This window comes from Nelumbo lutea, chromosome 4 (assembly GCF_056320005.1).
Source record: "Nelumbo lutea isolate HS-2025 chromosome 4, American lotus-T2T, whole genome shotgun sequence".
Lineage (NCBI taxonomy): Eukaryota > Viridiplantae > Streptophyta > Magnoliopsida > Proteales > Nelumbonaceae > Nelumbo > Nelumbo lutea.
In genome coordinates, this window is record NC_142687.1 from 99,704,920 (window position 1) to 99,724,786 (window position 19,867).

Here is a 19,867-nt window from a genome sequence, read left to right on the forward strand (position 1 = left end):
GACGACTCCACCCTCTTGATGAACAGTGTATGATCTAACTGGGCCTGTACATAACCGAACTTCCCAAGGGCTAGTCTGAATCTGTCGAACCAAGCTCTAGGTGACTGCTTCAAACCATACAATGCCTTATTGAGCCGACAAACTTTCTTACCTGCCTCTGTATCATAGAATCCAAGAGGCAATTGCATGTAGACCTCTTCCTGCAAGTCCCCATTCAGGAAAGCATTCTTAACATCCATTTGGTACAAAGGCCAAGTGTAGCTTGCTGCAAGAGATAATAGAATCCGAATGGTGGTCATCTTGGCTACCGGGGCAAATGTCTCAAAGTAATCTATACCATAGGTTTGAGTGAACCCCTTTGCAACTAACCGAGCTTTGTACCTCTCAATGGAATCATCCGCATTATGCTTCACAGTAAATACTCACCTGCATCCAACTGGTTTCTTTCCTTTGGGCAAGTCAACTAGCTCCCAGGTATTATTTTTCAACAGGGCATCCATTTCAACTTGCATTGCACCTCTCTACTCCGGGATTGATAGGGCTTCTTGCACTGTTCTCGGAATAGGGACATCAGCAACAGAGGTGAGATAGGACCTATAGGAGGGAGATAGGCGATCATAGGACACAAACTAGGAGATGCAGTGGGCTGTAGATGTAGTGCAATGCCGTTTTCCTTTACGGAGGGCAATTGGAAGGTCAAGGTCATCTGCAGAGGGTGAGGTAGCAACAATGGAAGGAGTCTTTGTGGGCCCTGGGACTGTAATATCTAGACTTGGAGCCACGGAAGAGATTGTAGCTGCCTGGGACTGCTGATGACCAGGATCAATCTGCCTGCATCGCCTATGATAGACTCTCAACTCCCGATCCCTTTGACCACCCTTGCTACTACAACCCTCATCATCAATTGGAATAGGTAAAGGAACAACCCCAAAGGTATTAACCCTGTCCTCACTGCACTCCTCCTCCCCCTGAAGAAAAAGACCCAAATCTCCACGCTCACTACTCTCCCTCTGAAGAGAGACCCGAGAATAGTAGGGTGTTTCCTCAAAGAAAGTGACATCCATGGATACAAACTTCTTCCCTGAGACAGGATCATAACAACAATAACCCTTTTGAGTTTGTGCATAACCAAGAAAGATGCATTTGGAAGCCTTGGGTTGAAACTTGGAGTGATTGGGACCAAGAAGCTGAACAAAACAGGTACAACCAAATGTATTGAGGGGAATAGTGAACAACTCCTCATTGGGGTATAGAAGGGAAAAAGGAGGTTTCATATCAAGAACCCGAGAAGGAATCCGATTAATAAGATATATCGCCGTAAGGATAGCATCACCCCAGAAGCGAATAGGGACATTGGAGGTAAACATAATACTTCTAGCCACCTCCAAGATGTGCCTATTCTTCCTCTCTGCAACCCCATTCTGCTGAGCTGTATGATGACACGTGCTTTGGTGGATAACCCCATGATTAAGGAGGTACGATGCCAATGGCTTAGCAAAGTATTCCTTTGCATTATTAGATCTAAGCACTTTTATCCTGGCATCAAATTGTGTTAGGATCATTTGGTGGAAATTTTGGGTCAGGACAGGCACCTCATCTCGTGATCGCATAAGATAAACCCATGAAAACCGGGTGTGGTCATCAACAAATAGCAAAAAATACCTGTACCCCCCCCATAGAAGGAATGTGATATGGCCCCCAAACATCAGTATGCACAATATCAAAAGAACTATTACTCCTTTTATTACTCAATGAATAAGAGTTTCTACAATGTTTAGCCAACTCACAACTTTCACACTTCAACTGAGATGACTCAACAGATTGAAACAAAATAGGAAACAGACTCTTCAAGGACCGAAAAGATAAATGACCCAATCGGTTATGCTACAACATAACCGGACTCACAACTTGAGAAACAAGTAACTTCTTATCCACTGACTCTTCCCGACGAGAACTCTCCCCGAGCAGATAGATCCCATTCGTCTCACAGCCAGTCCTAATCACCTTCTTCGTCTCCATGTCCTGAAAAACACATCGGTCAGGAAAGAAAGTTACTGAGCAGTTCAAATGTTTGGTAATGCTACTGACGGAAAGGAGGTTAGTATCCAGTTTAGGAACATGCAAGACAGAGGACAAGGATATAGTATCTGATAGTTTGATGTCACCCTTGCCAGAAATAGGGACAAGAGAGCCATCAGCTATAGATACTTTATCCCTACCAGAATATAAGTGATAAGTAGTAAACAAAGAGGGCAAGCTGGTCATATGGTCAGATGCACCTGAATCTATTACCCAACACGATTCAGTAGTACCTGGAGCGGAGGCATGGTAGGCTGAGGCTCGAGTACCTGAGTGTGCAAAGGCCGATGTAGCCGAAGCTAATGATGACTGCGGTAACTGAGCTGAACTGCCAACTTCCTTCTCCAATTGTATTAGAGCTGCCCGGACTGCAGCTAAGGTCTCTAATGGTGTGCCTCTCGTGCTAGATGAGGATGCTGAATCGGTAGTCGTAGCCACATGAGCATTACTCCTTTTATTTCTCAACTTTGCCGGGACCAAATGTGGATGCAGCTTCCAACATGTTTCTTTTGTGTGTTTAGGTTTCTTGCAATGCTCACACACCACATCCCTTTTATCTTCCTTCTTTCTGTCCCTCTATGAATCACCCTCTGTTTTGGGTTTGACAGCTACCTAGGCAGGTGTAAGCGGCTGAGGTTGCATCATGACCTTCCTCCTGGTCTCTTCACTGTGCACTAAGGAGTATGCCTGAGAGAGGGTCACACTATCTCTGGTCAAGATCTGCTGCCTCACAATATCATATTCTGAATTCAGTCCTGCCAGAAACTCAAACACTCTGTTTGTCTCAATGTGCTTTCTATGTATCTGAGCATCTTTGGGACTCTCCCACTCAAGAGTCTCTAAGTGATCAATCTCATGCCATAGGGACTGCAAGTTAGAAAAATAGACCGACACCGGTTTCTCTCATTGTTTAAGGGCATTCACCTCACATTTTAACTCATATGCTCTGGCAACATTAAGGGGTTGGGAGTAAGTCTCTTTCATCACATTCCATATCTCCTTGGCTGTCTTTGCCCATAAGTAATTTCGGCTGATATGGGGCTACATTGAATTACAGAGCCATGTCATAACCAAGTAGTTTTCTTGGACCCACTTGGTATACATAGGGTCTCCCTTGGAAGGTTCTGCTACATCTCCCAAGAGATACCCTACTTTGCCTCTTCCCCCAATAGCCATCATGGCTGATTGGGCCCATTCCAAGTAGTTTGATCCATCAAACTTTACGGTTGTAATCTGAAAACCTGTCTCAGAACCACCACCATAACTGCTGTTCCCAAAACTGCCTTCTGCCTGATTCTTAAACTCCATTTCAGTCAAGAACCAGAAGTATCAAAGATTATGGTTACTACAGTCAAAACCAGCACTAGAACTCCCAACAACAGTCACAAAATCAGTAGAGAACCAATCTGTACTCACGATAGATGTGCATGAAATATATATAAGACTGATCTGAAATCAATAACCACACACAACAGCAACAGTCCGAACTGTTTTCACCCCTTCAAAAGTGTTCGAAACCCCAAAAGAAGACTGAAACACAGTTTGAAGAGCAATCTGATATGCAGAAGCCAATTCGAGGTTTTAATCAGTCCTAAGAGCCGTACGGATAAGGTTTGTATTAGGGTTAATATGAAACCCTAAAACTGATCAATGTTGAGGAGAATTCTAGGGTTTGCCGTAGGAATAAGATCACAAGTTTCGGCCTAATACTAGGGTTTGCCGTAGGGATAAGACAAAACCCTAGAGAAACCCTAGAGAATAGAGAGATAAAACCCTAGAGTAGTTCGGCAACCCTTACTGGATAGGTCCAACCTATCTTTTCTGATGTTACTTCTCTCAGAAAGTAAAAACTTATAGTAGAATGCAGTTCGCTGCCTACCAAGGTTACCTGAACCCTAGCCTTCTCTGATTCTTCTTGATCACCAACTTGCTACAACTGTGACACTTCTTCAAACAACTACTAATCCTCTGGAGATTTCCAAGAACCAGTCAACGAACTCTGCTTTCTCAGCTTCCAGCCTTAGATGGTTCTCATGTGGTCGGCTGGACTAGACTCAAATGAGAGAACTTGGCTCTGATACCAACTAGAAGTTCAGGACTGTTATCAGTCTTGAACCCTAATGAATCTCAGGATCAAATATAAGAAGAGAGGAAGAGGAGAGAAGAGAAAGAGGGAGGAGAAGCAGTAGAACACAAGGGTTGAAAGGAGGAGCAGAAGCTTAATGTTCTGCCGCCGCCACTTTAATTAATATTTATAGGTTATGCCCATTACATGGAAAGGATAGATCTGCCCTTAGTCTTTACATAACAAATAGAGAAAACAAGGGCTGAAATAAATAACAACTGAAACAACTAAATGACCAATAGCTAACCCTAGGCAGACTAGAACATCTTCTACCCTACGAACATAGTGGGACCGTAGCTGTGGGGCCCACATCAGTGTTCTCTACAGAGATCAACTTCAGGAGTGTGCATCCTTGTTGGGGTAACCTTGTCTCATGGAAGAGTAAGAAATAAACAGTGGTTGTAAGATCAAGTGTTGAAGCCGAATACAGGGCTATGGCACATGGAGTTTCAGAACTTCTCTGGATCCGTTCCCTGTTAGAAGAAATTGGTGTACAGGCAGAAGAACCTATGATGCTATACTGTGATAACCAGGTAGCAATTAACATTGCCCATAACCCAGTCTAGCATGACCGAACTAAGCACATTGAAGTGGATAGACATTTTATCAGAGAAAGGGTAACTTCTGGAGTAGTTTGTCTTCCATATATTGCTTCTGATCTGTAGCTCGCTAATGTTCTCACAAAAGGTATTGCAAAGAACAAGCTGGAGCATGATCTACGCAAGTTGGGAATGTGTGACATTTACTCCCAACTTGAGGGGGAGTGTTGAGTTGGTTCGGGTTGTTTTTTATTTAGTTAGGAAGTTGTTGGGCTTTAGGCCCATTAGTTTATGTTTTTTTAAGTTGTGACTGTTCAGCTATATTAGTAGCCACCCTACTAAGGGCATCCTTGTAATATCTCATCCTTTAAGTTAAGTATAAATATAATGAGAGGTAGGTAGCTAGGGTTAATTATGAATCCTGGTTGACTTCTTACTTTTTTCTTCTTCTCCTTTCTTCTCTACTGCTGAAATCTTCATCTTCCCCCTTTTTCATTTCACAAGAAACTCGACTAAATCTGCAATTAGTTATTTCTACTCTAACCACGCAAAATACTTGGTATCAATGTTGGATGGACTTTCCTGAACATATGAAGTGTTCCTGTTGGACATTCATCATATTCCAACTCCATGTATACTTGAAGGACACTCTAAACATTTTCAGTTCTCTTTGTTTAATTGAACAACTAATTTACACAATGATTGCCATTTTCATATAAAAGGCTATTAGCTAATGTCTATAAATGTTTAGAGCATGTTCTATAGGTATGTATGTTAGAATTGAAAACAATATAGGTTATAGTTTGTATTTTTATATAGACTTGTCAATAAGGTTTTTTCATCTTGCTGAGCCTGACTTGTGACACATGTTGGATTCTGATTGCTTTATCCATGTCTTGTCCATGCAACAACACTGCTTGGAATAACTAAAATTCTTTTATGAAATAACTGTATTGGCCCTAGAGATCTCAATTCTAATACTTACTTTGATGCACTTGTTCTAGCTAGCTTAACAGTAATTTTACAAGGTATAGTTTATAATGTAAAGAAGGTGGAGTAGCTCTTGTCTATTTTTGCAACTCAAAATTTGAAACTTTTAAGTCTCTTTTTCTAGAATGAAATCTCACTTTTAAATGGTCTTATGAAACCTTTTTTTTTTTTCTGTGGAAATCTTGTGTTTTTGTTCTTTTTTATTTTTATTACTTGGTCCAATGGTAAAATCTTGGGCTGGCAAGCATGAGAATATGGGTTCGAGTCTGAGAATAGCCACTGTGTGCAAAAAATTGCCAAAGTTTGGGACCATTTCCAGTCTACCCCTCCCAAGCCTCATATAGCTGGGGCATTGGGTATTGGCCCGTTTGCTTTATTTATTATTTTCGATAGGCAAGGAAAACTTATTCATTTCCTCTCAGCCAATATAGCAGGTTAGGAGCTGTTTGATAACAACTGAAGTTGCTGAACTGAAAAGCTTATTGCTTTGACCTTTAGTGAACAGGCTTTTAAGGAGGTTATGGACCCCATAATGGCTGAAGGTGAAGTTGGATAGATTACTATGTTCTTGAATATTTTATTATTTAATCATTTAATCTACTAAAATACAAAACTATAAGTCTTTCAATTTAGCAACTTTAGCTGTTATCAAAACTATAAGATTTGGTGTTGGTAGTGCGACAAGAAGGAGCTTGACATGGCTTTGAAAGTTGGTAGTGCGGCGAGAAGGTGACAGATCTCATCTCCGGGGAGAAGGTGGGAACCGAACTGAACTCATCTCCGACGAGAAGGTGGTCGATGAAAATGTTCCAAAAAAGTTTTCCTAGGAGTGTCCAAAGGAGAGGAAACAGATGGGAAGCTCAGAACTGGTACAAGAGAGAAGGCATGGGGGCATGGTCAAGACCAAATTTCTCCTACAGAAAAGCGGTGAAAGCAAGAGTTTGGCCGGACTTTGGACGTTCTGATTTGAAATCTGTCGAAGGTAAGCTTATGATATTTACGGAGATGAAAGGGGTGGAAGCAAGAAGGAAGTTTTTAAGGGATTGTTTAGTTGGGAGATTTGGGTGGAAGGTGGGGTAAAAGGAGGTGGAGATCTGGGCTAATCAAATCTGGAAGGAGGTGCGGGGAGTGAAGGTGAAGAAGTTGGCGGATGAGCTCTTCTTATTCATCCTGCCTTCCAAAGTAGAGGTGCGATGGATCCTTGAAAAAGGTCCATGGTCAATGGGGAGGAACCCTCTTCTCGATTGGTGGGGAGCTAGCGCGGGCTGTTTTTATCTGGAGTTGGAAAAGGACTTCGACCGGTCGGAGGATATTTGGATTAGGGTGTTCAGCCTGTCTCTACTTCTATGGTGTCCGAGTGTCATTAGAGCAATCGGGGATGCGTGCGGTGGTTTTCTTGAAACAGATGATTCTCCCTCTGAGTTGGCTACTTGCGAATGGATTCGAGTGAAGGTGAAGAAAGGTGGCTTGATTCTGGAGAAGGTGGAGATTGTTGCTGGGGAAGTTCTCTTCTCAGTTTCCATCTGGTCAGAAGTCCTTCCGTCAGTTCGGAGGTGGAAGACGGAGAGGCTCACAGAAGAGGGAAATCAAAAGGTCAGGGAGGACTAGATGGGCTCGGAGACAATAGTCTTAGAGGACGTCAGTGAATGCTCCCCACTGCATGCTCATCCAGTTAATCTAGGGGGAGGAGGACTAGAGCGGGTGAGATTGGCGGAGAAGGAAGAAGAAGATGATCGGTCCTACTGTTCTGATAGGAACCGTTCGATCCCAATACTAACAGAGGGCCAAGATTCAAAAGTCAGGGCGGGCCTTGAGGGAAGTGCCTCTGTTTTGAAAATGGGTCTTCTTGGAGATGGTGAGTTGGTTGATAATATTAAAAATTTAATAAAAGAGTGCCTAAGAGACCTAAAAGTGGTGCCTATGGAAGAATGCTCGCTGACGGCAATTAATGAGGCAAGACTTCTCTTTGAAGTTGGGGATGGTGCAGATGTGGAAATTTCAAAGAGGGTCCAGGGATTCAGATTTTGGTTAGCTAAATCCGTTTACCCGGCCTAATCAGAAGCCTAGTAGAAAGAAGAACCTTAAAGCTGCCAGTGAACCAAGATGGACCGGAAGTAGACCAAGACAGTTCAGCCCGACTAGCCTGGATCTAGCCTTTTCTCCAGACCGGTTTGAACCGACATGGATCACCCGACCTTGTGTACAGGAGGGGAGGATTGGGCTTGATCTATCTCAGACCACACTCCTATTCAGCTTATTTGTGGAGAGAGGGAGAAGGTCAAAACTCCTCTTAAATTTGAAAACTCTTGGTATGAGGAGGAAACGCTCGGACCATTGATGAAGAAAGTGTGGGGACTGAAAAACTGATGGCTATTAAAAAAAAAGAATTAAAATCTGGAACTTGGAGAATAAGTTAAGGTTGGGGACTGAAAGAAAAGCCTTATTGGGTATTATTGAAGAGATTGATAAAGCAAAAGAAATGGGTCCTATTTCTGAAGAGTTAAGGCTGAAAAGACTTCAAGCAAAAAACAGCATGGAAAAATTGGTGATGAAAGAGGAATTGAAATGGAGACAACGGGCTAAAGTTAATTGGCTAAAGGTAGGTGACAAAAATACACTTTTCTTTCACAAAATGGCTAATGCTAGGGCTAGAGTCTCAACTATTAAGAAGTTGACATGGAATGAGAATTGTGGTGAATCTGATTCAGAGATTAAAGCAGTGGCAACCTTTTTCTATAAAGAACTTTACAAGGAAAAGTGGAAGCTGAGACCATTTCCCTTCAATCTCTCCTTTAGGCAACTGAGTGAGACCCAGAAAAGTTGGCTTGAAAGGCCTTTTACAGAAGAGGAAGTCAGTGCAGCAATTAAGAAGCTTGAAGGTGATAAATCACCTGGGTCGGATGGTTTTACCAATCTGTTCTATCTGAAGTGCTGGAACTTTGTGAAAGAAGATGTGATGAAGGTGTTGCAGGAGTTTCATGCAAATGCGTCCCTACAAAGAAGTCTAAATGCCACTTTTATCTCCCTTATTCCAAAAATTGAGGGGCTATGAATATTAAGGAGTTTAGGCCTATTAGCTTACTTCACAGTGTCTATAAAATCTTGGCGAAAGTCTTGGCAGAAAGAATGAAAGGGGTGATAGGTGATGTTATTTCAAATAATCAGAGTGCATTTATTCCAGGCAAACAGATGGTAGACTCAGTTTTAGTTGCTAATGAGTTAATTGACTCAAGGAGAAGACAGGGTATTCCGAGGGTTGTTCGTAAGCTTGACATTGAGAAGGCTTATGACAATGCCAATTGGAATTGTTTGGATAGGGTGTTGGACTGCATGAATTTTGGACAGAAATGGAGAAACTGGGTTAATGTTTGTACCAAGACCTCTAAATTTTCAATCCTAATTAATAGGCAGCCCACAGGTTTCTTTTGTAGTTCTAGGGGGCTGAGACAGGGAGATCCTCTGTCACCCTTGCTGTTCATCTGTGTGATGGAAATCCTCACTCTTTTTAGTAAGAAGGCTGCAGAATCGGGATTATGGAATGGGTTTGCTATCTCTCCAGGTAAAGAGACAATTAATATTCTTTAGTTTGCCGATGATACCCTCTGCTTTGTGGACACATCTCTGCCTCAGTTGGAAACAGTTCTTGGAATTCTGAGTTGGTTTGAAGTGGTTACGGGTCTCAAAGTCAATCTGAACAAAAGTAAGATCATCCCAGTGGGTCAAGTGGTAAATTTGTAAGATTGTGCACAGATAATGGCCTGCCAAATGGAGCTCCTTCCAGTTAAGTATTTGGGTTTGCCTCTTGGAGCAAAATGTTCCTCTTCTTCAATCTGGAGTCCAATCATTGAGAGAATGGAGAAGATGTTGGCTCTTTGGAAGGCTAAATATTTATCTTTTGGTGGTAGGGTTACATTGATTAAGAGCTCCCTGTCCAATCTCCCAACACACTTTTTTTCTCTCTTTCCAATTCCAAATAAAATTGCAAAGAGGTTGGAACAGCTTCAAAGGAACTTCTTATGAAGGGGATGGGAGGATGAGAAGAAAACTCACATTGTTAAGTGGGAACAAGTGTGTAAGCCTAAAGAGAAGGGTGGTTTGGGAGTTAGGAAAGTAAAAGATTTCAATGCTGCTCTTCTTAGCAAATGGATATGGAGATTTGCTTATGAGAGAAATGCTTGGTGGAGGGGCTTCATTGCGGCTAACTATGGTGTGGATTGGGGAAATTGGAAAACTCTCGATCCCCTATCATTTGGGGGTAGTTCTCTTTGGGCTGGTATTTCTAAGATCAGTACTCTTTTCATGAAAGGGGTCAAGTTTAAAGTTGGAAAAGGGGATAGAATCAAGTTTTGGAAGGATTCTTGGTGTGAGGAAGGCCCCTTGGCTGATGCTTTTCCCCGGCTGTTCCAAATTGCAGTGAATCATGATTCTTCAGTTGCTGATAACATTAGTACTGCTGGGGGCTCCTTCTCTTGGACTCCCCTATGTAGGAGGAATTTGCTAGACTGGGAAGTGGAGGAGTATGTAGGTCTGTTGGGGCAGATTCAAAATCAGAGAATTGATACGAGTATGGAAGATGAATGGACTTGGAAGTGGAATTCAGATGGTAGATTCACAATTAAATCTCTTTTCCTTAAGATGTGCAGCTCAGGTCAGGAGATTTTCCCAGATGGGCAGATTTGGAACCCCACCTGTCCCTCCAAGGTTAACTTCCTGGTTTGGACAATGGTTTTGAATAAATGTCTAACTAGGGTCAACTTGGAGAGAAGGGGTATGCAGATTCCTGATCCCTCCTGTGTCTTATGCGGCATGGGTGCTGAATCTATAGATCACTTGTGCATTCACTGTCCGATCTCCTCTTCAATCTGGGGACATTTCTTCAAAAAACTAGAGGTGTGTCGGGCTATGCCTAAGTCTGTGAAGGAGCTGTTTATGAGTTGGAGATTGGAGGGTCTTAGTATGAAAGGCAGGCTTGTTTGGAATACTATTCCGCAGGCTGTTCTTTGGTCCATTTGGATGGAAAGAAACAATAGAATTTTCTGTAATCAATCTAAAAATTCAGATGAGATTGTGCAGAAAGTGGTGGGGAAGATTTGCTCCTGGGTGTTGGTGAATGAGGAGTTTAAAAGTCAGAATGTTTCTCTCCTTTGTACTAAATCATGGATGTTCTTGTAATATGTTTTGGGCTCAGGAAGGCCTAGTTGGCCTGAGTCTTGTTGTATTTGGCTTTCTCATTGAATAAAATTACTTTACCTTTTTCCAAAAAAACTTTAGCTGTTATCAAACAGGCCCTTGGACTTGATTTCTTTAATTTCTCTTTATGATTTCCAAGTAATGCCTTTTATTTCTTTTTGTTTTTTCTTCCTTTAATTTTCTTTTCTTGATTATTCTATTTGTCATTGTATTGCAAAGGTGGTTTACTGCTTTCGTACTGGTACCTCAATATTGTTATACGGAGAACTGTTGAAATGAACAATGGTTCAATCCTGTTTTTATGGTGAGTTCTCTAGATTAGCTTGGAGCAATTTTGTACCGAAAGTAGCATGCAATTTGAAGGATTAGATAGATATTTATACTAAGAATCTATCATTTTCATAGAACAACTTTATTTGATTTTTATGCTACAAGTTACAACTTAATGAAGGTACATGGGGCTTTTGCAGGGGGACAAATTTAGAGAAGCTGAAGCAATTTTTGAGACCCTTTTGGATGACAAGATATCGCCATTGAAGCCAGATCAGAAAATGTTCCATATGATGATTTACATGTATAGGAAGGCTGGAAAATATGAAAAGGCTCGCAAAATATTTGCAAAGATGTCTGAGAGGGGAGTCCCACAATCTACAGTTACTTATAATAGCCTCATGTCGTTTGAAACCAATTACAAGGAGGTTTCAAATATCTATGACCAGGTAGGGTTTTATAATTCATGTACTATATTATTTTATTCTTGATAATCAATGAACAAAGTTAATAAACCTCCAAAACTAGATTGTAGATCATATATTAATTCTTTAGATTTTACAAAGCATAATGGGCATCTATAGTGAAAAAGGTAATGGTAAAAAATTTCATGCAAAAAACAAATAAATCTTCATATCTATAAGAAAGTGGAATTTTAAATCTATTGATATCCATGTTCTAAACACAATGTTGTAATGAAATAAATATTTAACAGAGCATAAAGAAATTGTAGACTAAAAACAGTTAGCAAATTGAACCCTGTGTGAATTTTGACCAGCTCTACCTATCTTGTGCTAATGAAATAATTTCATTAAAAAATTTTGATATCCTGAGCCACCAAATTGTTTCATTTGATCCAAGTTTCCATAAGCAACGTGACCTTAGGCATAGTTTTCCAGTCTTGAATAGTTTACTTCTGTTGCTTAAACTAATGAACAATGAACCCTATCTAATATATACAAGTATTTATATGTACACATGCATGCATATGTGTGGGTATGTATGCATATATTGTACTAAAACACATCCAGACATGCATGGTAGGCACTCTTGAAAAAGAGAGATCTGAGTTATGAAATTTTAAAAGATTCAATTCAACTCAAGAAAGCCTTATCTCAACCATGTAAGGTCACTGTATGAACTGTTTTGGAAAAAAACATGTGTGGGTATGCATGCATATATTGTACGAAAAGTCTAAAACACATCCAGACATTCATGGCAGGCACTCTTGAAAAAGAGAAATCTGAGTTATGAAATTTTAAAAGATTCAATTCAACTCAAGAAAGCCTTGTTTCAACCATGTAAGGTCACTGTATGAACTGTTTTGGAAAAAGGCAATGTAAATACTTAAATAGTTTGTTACATCCTTCTGTTGGTTGTGTCAATCTTTTATTGAAAATGGATTTGTCAGCTTCTTATATGTGGTTTTTTGTAGATGCAAAGAGCCAACATTCAACCTGACGTGGTGAGCTATGCTCTACTGATTAGTGCATATGGGAAAGCCAGAAGGGAAGGAGAAGCATTGGCAGTTTTTGAGGAGATGCTGGATGCGGGTGTCAGGTATGCAGACATTTTTGGGACTTTATTTCTTGATTGTTTCATCTTTCAGTTTATTGTGACCGAAATTTATCTTATAGGTTTTCTGTTAGACCTAGCTAATTGATGGAAAAGACTAATTTGTGTCACTGTATCATTTAATCTGTAATATGTTTACTGGAGTATGAAATCAAGATTGTAAACTTGGTGAGTTACAAGTTGTTGAGCTTCTTCAGGCACGATGTAGAAGGTGCTTAGATGTTGCTCATTTTCTGTGTTTCAAATACTTGGTCCTTTAGGACTGTGGATGCTGACAAATCCAATCATGTAATAAACTGGACTGTCAAAGCTCAGATTATCATAAACATACTTTATCCACAGAGCTGCCTGACTGTATCTTTTTTAATTTTGTTATGATTGTCTGGTTCATAAAATTGTTGATTGTTAATATTTATCAAAGAAAAAAAGAATAATTTATGTGAGCCTCAATGATCAACAGATGATCCTCAGACAGGGTTTTTGAAAACGACAAATTTTCAAATTCCCAAATGTATCAAGGAGCTGAAATCTCATAATAGAATAGCATCTGGCTTCAAAATGTGCCTCATTTCTTATCTCCTAGCTGACTGCTTTGAGATGATAGATATGGTTATTGGTAGCGTGGAGTGTCAAACTACAAGCATACCTTGAAGCCATATGGAAGGTAGCCATATTTTTATGGTGCTCTGTGCTCTGATTAAGAGAAATATCACCATCTTACCTTACAGGGAGATAGGATTTCTCTAACCAAAGTGGATCTTGAGAATCTTTGTCTCTTCACAGATTTTTATGTGGAGCCTATCATCAAGTTTTGACCCCCCGAATGTACTTTGAGCCCCCTCAAGGAGTTTGAGGTCCTGTCTTGGTTTTCTTCATTGACCACTATGGATATGTTCATTACTTGGTTGTTTAAACATTTTCTCTGATAAAACATGGGTGATCTTATAATGCTCATAAAATTTTCCCTTCAGCTTGATCTATCTGTCATCATATAATACCCCAGAAGCACATCTTTGCTAGTAGATAGTTGGAAGCCCCATGAGATAATGCTACATTGGTCATGAGATATGGAAACATTTACAAGCAGCGAGAAGTTATATACATGAAATGAAAGATAAAAGCCAATGACCCCATAGTTGACTTGGTTACATGTATCCCTCTGTGAGGAGGCACAGGTTCAAACCCACAAATAGGCAGATTCTCAGTGTTGTGCAAATAGACCCCACACAGGTTCAAACTCACTAGGTCTAGCATATGGCACCTCACCCCTATGGGGACTAAAGTTGCAATAAAACACCAAAAGAAAATGACAGATAGAAAATGATTATCATGAGTTCCTCCAAAGGCTATCAATCTGATTCTTTGGTATTGTTAAAGGATAGAAAAGATAAATAAAGGCAGTCAACCCCACCTATAAATTGATCAAACAAGCAATTGTTTATGCCCTTCAAATGCTCCAATAGATGGAAGGCATTTTGTATAGGAGATTTGATAAGTTGTATTTAAAAAATATCTTTTTATTAACTGAATTTGGCAACACACCTTGAGTGAGATTGTGGTCCTTGCTTGCTACTTTGGCTTCATTTTAACAGTTCAGCTTATGCATCAGTGTGATTACCAAGTATTCAAGCATGGGTTACCATTTTCACAGTAACAATAAAAACCAGCATGGTGTATCATGATTTATACCCATTTCAAGGAGGTTGTATGCTTAACTTTAAAACTACAAATCATTACTAATGAAGATTTAATATGTTTTTTATCAGTATAATAGGTTGTTCTTATTTCCTTTTGCAGGCCAACCCGCAAAGCATATAACATTTTGCTTGATGCATTTGCAATATCAGGAATGGTGGAGGAAGCTCGAACTATATTCAAGAGCATGAGAAGAGACAAGTAAAGTTTTCCTTATTATGCCACATAGAGTGCATTATTCATATAGAAATTCTGATGATGATACAGATGGGAAATTTGTGTCAAAGACAAACTTTATTAACAGGTTAAATATTTGGGTTATTTTTACTGATGATAATTTTGTTATCTTTTGATTATAGATGTAAGTTTCAGATTAGGCTATGTTTATCTACCTTTCCCATGCCTAAAATACCATAACTAAATAATTCTTTATGAATGTGCCTCTTTCATTAGAGTAGAACCTAAAGATATTTTGGTTAGGTTTGCGGGTTATTATCTTATTCATTCTAGTCATGTTTGGCAAAATAGTATTTGTTTTCTCAGGCATATTGTATTTCTTCCCACAGATGTATGCCCGACCTTTGTTCTTATACAACAATGCTATCTGCTTATGTCAATGCATCTGACATGGAAGGTGCTGAGAAGTTCTTCAGAAGACTGAAGCAAGACGGTTTTGAACCCAATGTGGTGACTTACGGAACACTAATAAAGGGATATGCAAAGATGAATAATCTAGATAAGATGATGGAGAAATATGAGGAAATGCGGATCCAGGGTATTGAAGCCAATCAGACCATCTTCACTACAATAATGGATGCCTATGGTAAGAACACGGACTTCGGTAGTGCTCTAATTTGGTTTAAGGAAATGGGAAATTGTGGTTTCCCTCCTGATCAGAAAGCAAAGAATATCCTTCTCTCTCTGGCAAAAACAGAGGAGGAATTGAAGGAAGCTAATGTGCTTGTGGGAAATACCAACAATATTGTTGAAAATAAAATTGTTTCTGGGTTATCCAAGTACAATTACGATGATGATGAGGATGAAGATGAAGACGATGAGGACAAAGATGATGATGATGATTACAATGATAGTGAGCAGAGCTTAGTATCTTTTAAAGAAAAATTACATGAACCAGTGGCAACCATTTTTGATGGCCAATATCCCTTGCCTTTAGAAACCAAAGGTTTTGTTGATGTATAAAACATGTGAATTTTGTATCATAAAACATCTTTATCTTGAGCATCTATGCTACTTTGCAATGCCACAATGCCACCAGGATTGTTCATCTTCCAAGACTCCATTAAATAGCTCATTATCTTTTGAGTTCTAACCATCTGAGTTAAGATATTTTCATTAAAATTTGCTAATGTGCTAATTTTACATCCAGCTTTGTGCTCCATTTTCTCATTGCGGTGACTCACGTATTTATCTTGGAACTCTTACTTTCAGGCCCTGTACTTACCTGGGTAAATAAGTGTTTCTCGGGAAATTATTTGCCCGGGTATATGTGCTTACTTGGGTAAGCGTTTATTGGGAAATACTCACCCGAGTAAGGAAATACTTATCCGGTTTAGTGCATTTACCCATGTTCTTTTATTTCCCCGGTAGACCTGTTCATAGGCCGGGCTTGGAAAAAAAAAAGAGTAACAAAGAAAAAATATTATATATATATTTTATTAAATAAAATATATTTTTATTATTTAATATATAATACCAAGTCGGGCTTGGGCTCAGATTGGGCTTTTTTGAGAAAGCTCAAACCGACCCAAAAAAAAGTCGGGCCCAGTGCTTTAGGCCCAAGCCCGAGCCTGTGGGCCAAAAGTTATGACCAAGCCCGACTTATAATGGGCCAGGCTAGGCCAATCCGTTGGGCTACCCGGTCCATGAACATGTTTATTCTTCAGTAAATAAAACAATGACCGTTATAGCCATACAAAGCTACTATTAAAAGGGTAATTTGTCCCATCTAAGTGTTAGCAACTTCCCATAAGTGAAATTTATTTCCCCATCCAAGTGTATTTGAACAATCTATTTTGGATATTGTAATAATTAATCATCAAATTAATAGATTTTGTTTTACATTGCACTTTTTATATAAGTTTAACCTTTCATGTATGGGATTTGCATCAAGTAGGTATTAAAGTGATAAATCAAATAAAAATGCAGGTAGGTACAAAAGATAGAAAAAATGTTGAAATTAACATAGCTTAAGAATTATAAAAAATCTATGGCATAGCCATAAATAAGAACTAAGGCAGCGGTCCAAACTATTGTCTAAAAGGGTCAGACAATGTCTGGTGAAACCTAAGTCGGTAGTTAGCAATATCTAAGGTGGCGGTTTGGATCACCATCTAAAAGAAATAAGCAATGTTTGGCGAAGTCTAAAGTGGCGATCTAGAATGCTGCCTAAAAGGGTGACGTGTAGTTATGTTTGGCGACAATCAGCAATATCCAAGGTGGTGGTCTAAACCGCTTCCTCACAGAATTAGTTACTGTTTAGTGATGTCTGAGGTGGTGGCCCAGACTTCCACTTTTAACAATGCTAAGCCAATGGTTTTGACATACCAATGCATTGAGATGTTGAAAACACCTCAAGCTGACAACCACCAGAAGCAGCCGTTTTCATTATTAGGGTCGACAGTCTTGACCAAATTGTACCAATGCATTTATAAGGTGGAATTGATATCCTATTACAAGACAAGACGTGATTCAATTGTTTTAAGACGATTTCAGAGGGTGAAGAATATTCGTGGTTTTGCAAGATTAATTCTCTGTTATTCACTACAACGGATCGTAGGAGGATTGAAATGTCGTCAAATTTTACCAATGTATCTACAAGGCAGTGCTAACCATAACCACTTGTAGAAGAATTAGAACGCCGCCAAATTGCACTAGTGCATCTGAATTAATATTATTGACCACATCAAGTAAGGCACCACCTAAACCTAGTTGAGTTGTTTGAAGGATAATCCTGGAGACCCGGACAATGAAAATCCTTAGTTTCATAGGATTTTACGCTATTGCCTTAATGAAACATTAGAGGCCTAGGACTTGGTAAAATTGCACCGGTGCAATCGAAAGGACTATATTGACCTCATGGTACAAGGCACAACAACCTTACCCTAAGGATGGTTCTGAACAATGAACATTTCAGGTATCATATGATTTCTCTATTATTCGCCAACCTTGGGACCTTGTCTTGTGCTTGTCCTCGACCTCGCAACCTTGGGACCTTGCATCCACATTTCAGCTTTGCACTCAACCCTTTTATCACGTTACCTTTAAACACTTAAAGACTCTAGTGGCACATGTCCTCATGTACGTACAAGTACTAAAATAACCATATGGGAACTTGGTATGACTTTAGTTAGTCCAAGTGGCATAAATCGGTTAACTGCATGACAAACCCAAAAGTGGACTTTCCAGCAGGGGAAACCTATTTAGGAACCTATAACTAGAGGTCTCTTGAAGGAGACATATCAGGATCTTCTTTGAGCTTTTCCATTTGTGTGAACCTCTATTCATCCCTCAACCTTCAAAGGTTCCCTCTCTTAAGATTCATTTTTTCATGTTGGTAGAATGGGATGTTAATGTGAGGTATACCATATTGGTAAAATGGGATGTTGTTGTGGAGCATATATGTGTTTGGATTTCTTCCCTCTAACAGCTAGTTTTTAGGGGTGAGTTCTCCTAAGGCACGTAACAAATGGTATCAAAGCCTACAATATGTCTCCCAGTTGCAATCATGTGGCGCAAGTGATGACGTCGGTATTGCAGTATTTGGCCGGGACTAAGTGGACTAATGCAAAGCCAGCCTGTGTGGGCACTGAGACTGCGGAAGCGTGGTGGGATGTTACCATCTATTTGTTCCATGTTGATAATATGGGATGCTAACTATATCCTCTCTCTCTCATCAAAGTTCCCAAACTAGCGTTCTACAGTGGCTTAATTCCTCACCAGAGGGCATATAAGCAGCCCCTCATAGGGTTCGGTCAACCCCTTTTTCACCTCTCCTCCCCTTGGTTCAGATTGTCATTGCCAAAGGTTAAGACCATGTCCAGGGTCCAACCTACCAAGATCCCAAATGGCTAGGACCAACAATGTTGGGTTTAACGATTGGAGAGGTGACCAGAATCTACTTCCAACATGATGTATATATGCATGGCCACACATCTCAAACATGTTTTCAGTCATTAAAAGGGTCGCACTTAGAGATGACAATCATGTTTAAGAAGTGCGGGTATAGATCATGTTGGAAGCATTTTTCACGGCAGACCGGCCAGCTTCGCCAGAACCAGAATAGAGTTCAGATATAGGAGGGGAAATTTTCAGGATAGAAAAAACAGTTTTGGAAGGTAAGAAGTGTATGAATTAAAGAAATTATAAAAATAAAAAAGAAACACAGCTAGCGAGGGCCATATAATAGATATAATCGTCATTTTCCTCCTTGATAAAGTTCTATCCTTCCTTGTGTTAGGAATTAATTGTCTTTATCCACTACTTGAGAGGTTGAGGCGGAGTTGAGAAGCTTCAGGTGCCAAAGACCTGTTGATAGATAGCTCGTGGTGTGCCCTGAATTCCTCATAATTAATTTACCATGTGTTGTATTCTTAAAGGATTTGTGACTCACCACTGAAATTAAAGGGTCCTACAAAAAGAGTTATCCACACAAAAAGAATGAAGAACAATTTGATATTGGCTTTGCTTTCGGCCTGATTTCTACTATTACTTATTGGATTTTACCTTTTCAATGGTGGTCCTGATATCTGAAAATGAGGTGCATTAATACCTATAAGCTAAGGTCCTTATTGGCCATCCAGTAACTCCTGTAGCTATAAATCAATCCCTGACATTGCCAGGTAATTATCCACTTGGAAACTTTATATGGATAAAAGATTTTCCAAATCAACAGTAAAAATATACAGAGTAGGGGCCTAGTACTCCAGGGATGGAATAGGACATCCAAGTGGGTAATTAAGGGTTCAATCCTTGCAAAGTAACAAAGTCCTCTTAACAACGTAACTGATCACCAATCAAAAGATTTGTTGTAAGAGAATATTTAGGGTCCGTTTGGTTCACAGTTGGAATTGGAATCAAAGTCTTTCAGAATTGAAATTGGAATGATCTATTTCTATAGTCTATTTGATTCAGATCAGACAAGAATTAAAATGGAAATTGGAATCAACTAGAATGAGATTTTATTTATAAGAGAGAGAAAGAATAATCATCCCATCAAATAAAAAATGTCATTTCACCAAAAATAAGAATGAGATTCCGATTCCGCCCAACCAGCAACAATTGAAATTGGAATGACTCATTCCATTCCAGACCCCTATTCCCATTATCCAAACGGGCTCTTACTGTTTAGGTGCTGTTGATGGTTCAATTGGTCACCATTGAAGCT

At 39.7% G+C, this 19,867-nt stretch overlaps 1 protein-coding gene across 1 annotated transcript in view; it reads left to right on the plus strand.

Moving 5' to 3' along the window:
• The window catches only part of LOC148862172 (pentatricopeptide repeat-containing protein At3g59040-like), a 38,365-nt gene extending 22,572 nt beyond the window's left edge, over positions 1-15,793 (plus strand). The window contains exons 4-7 of the mRNA XM_088986060.1: positions 11,394-11,642; positions 12,629-12,753; positions 14,566-14,664; positions 15,030-15,793. Of these exons, the coding sequence (XP_088842186.1) occupies positions 11,394-11,642; positions 12,629-12,753; positions 14,566-14,664; positions 15,030-15,663 (1,107 nt within the window). The 3' untranslated portion in view covers positions 15,664-15,793. The remainder of the gene's footprint in view (positions 1-11,393; positions 11,643-12,628; positions 12,754-14,565; positions 14,665-15,029) is intronic.
• Positions 15,794-19,867: the final 4,074 nt, after the last annotated feature.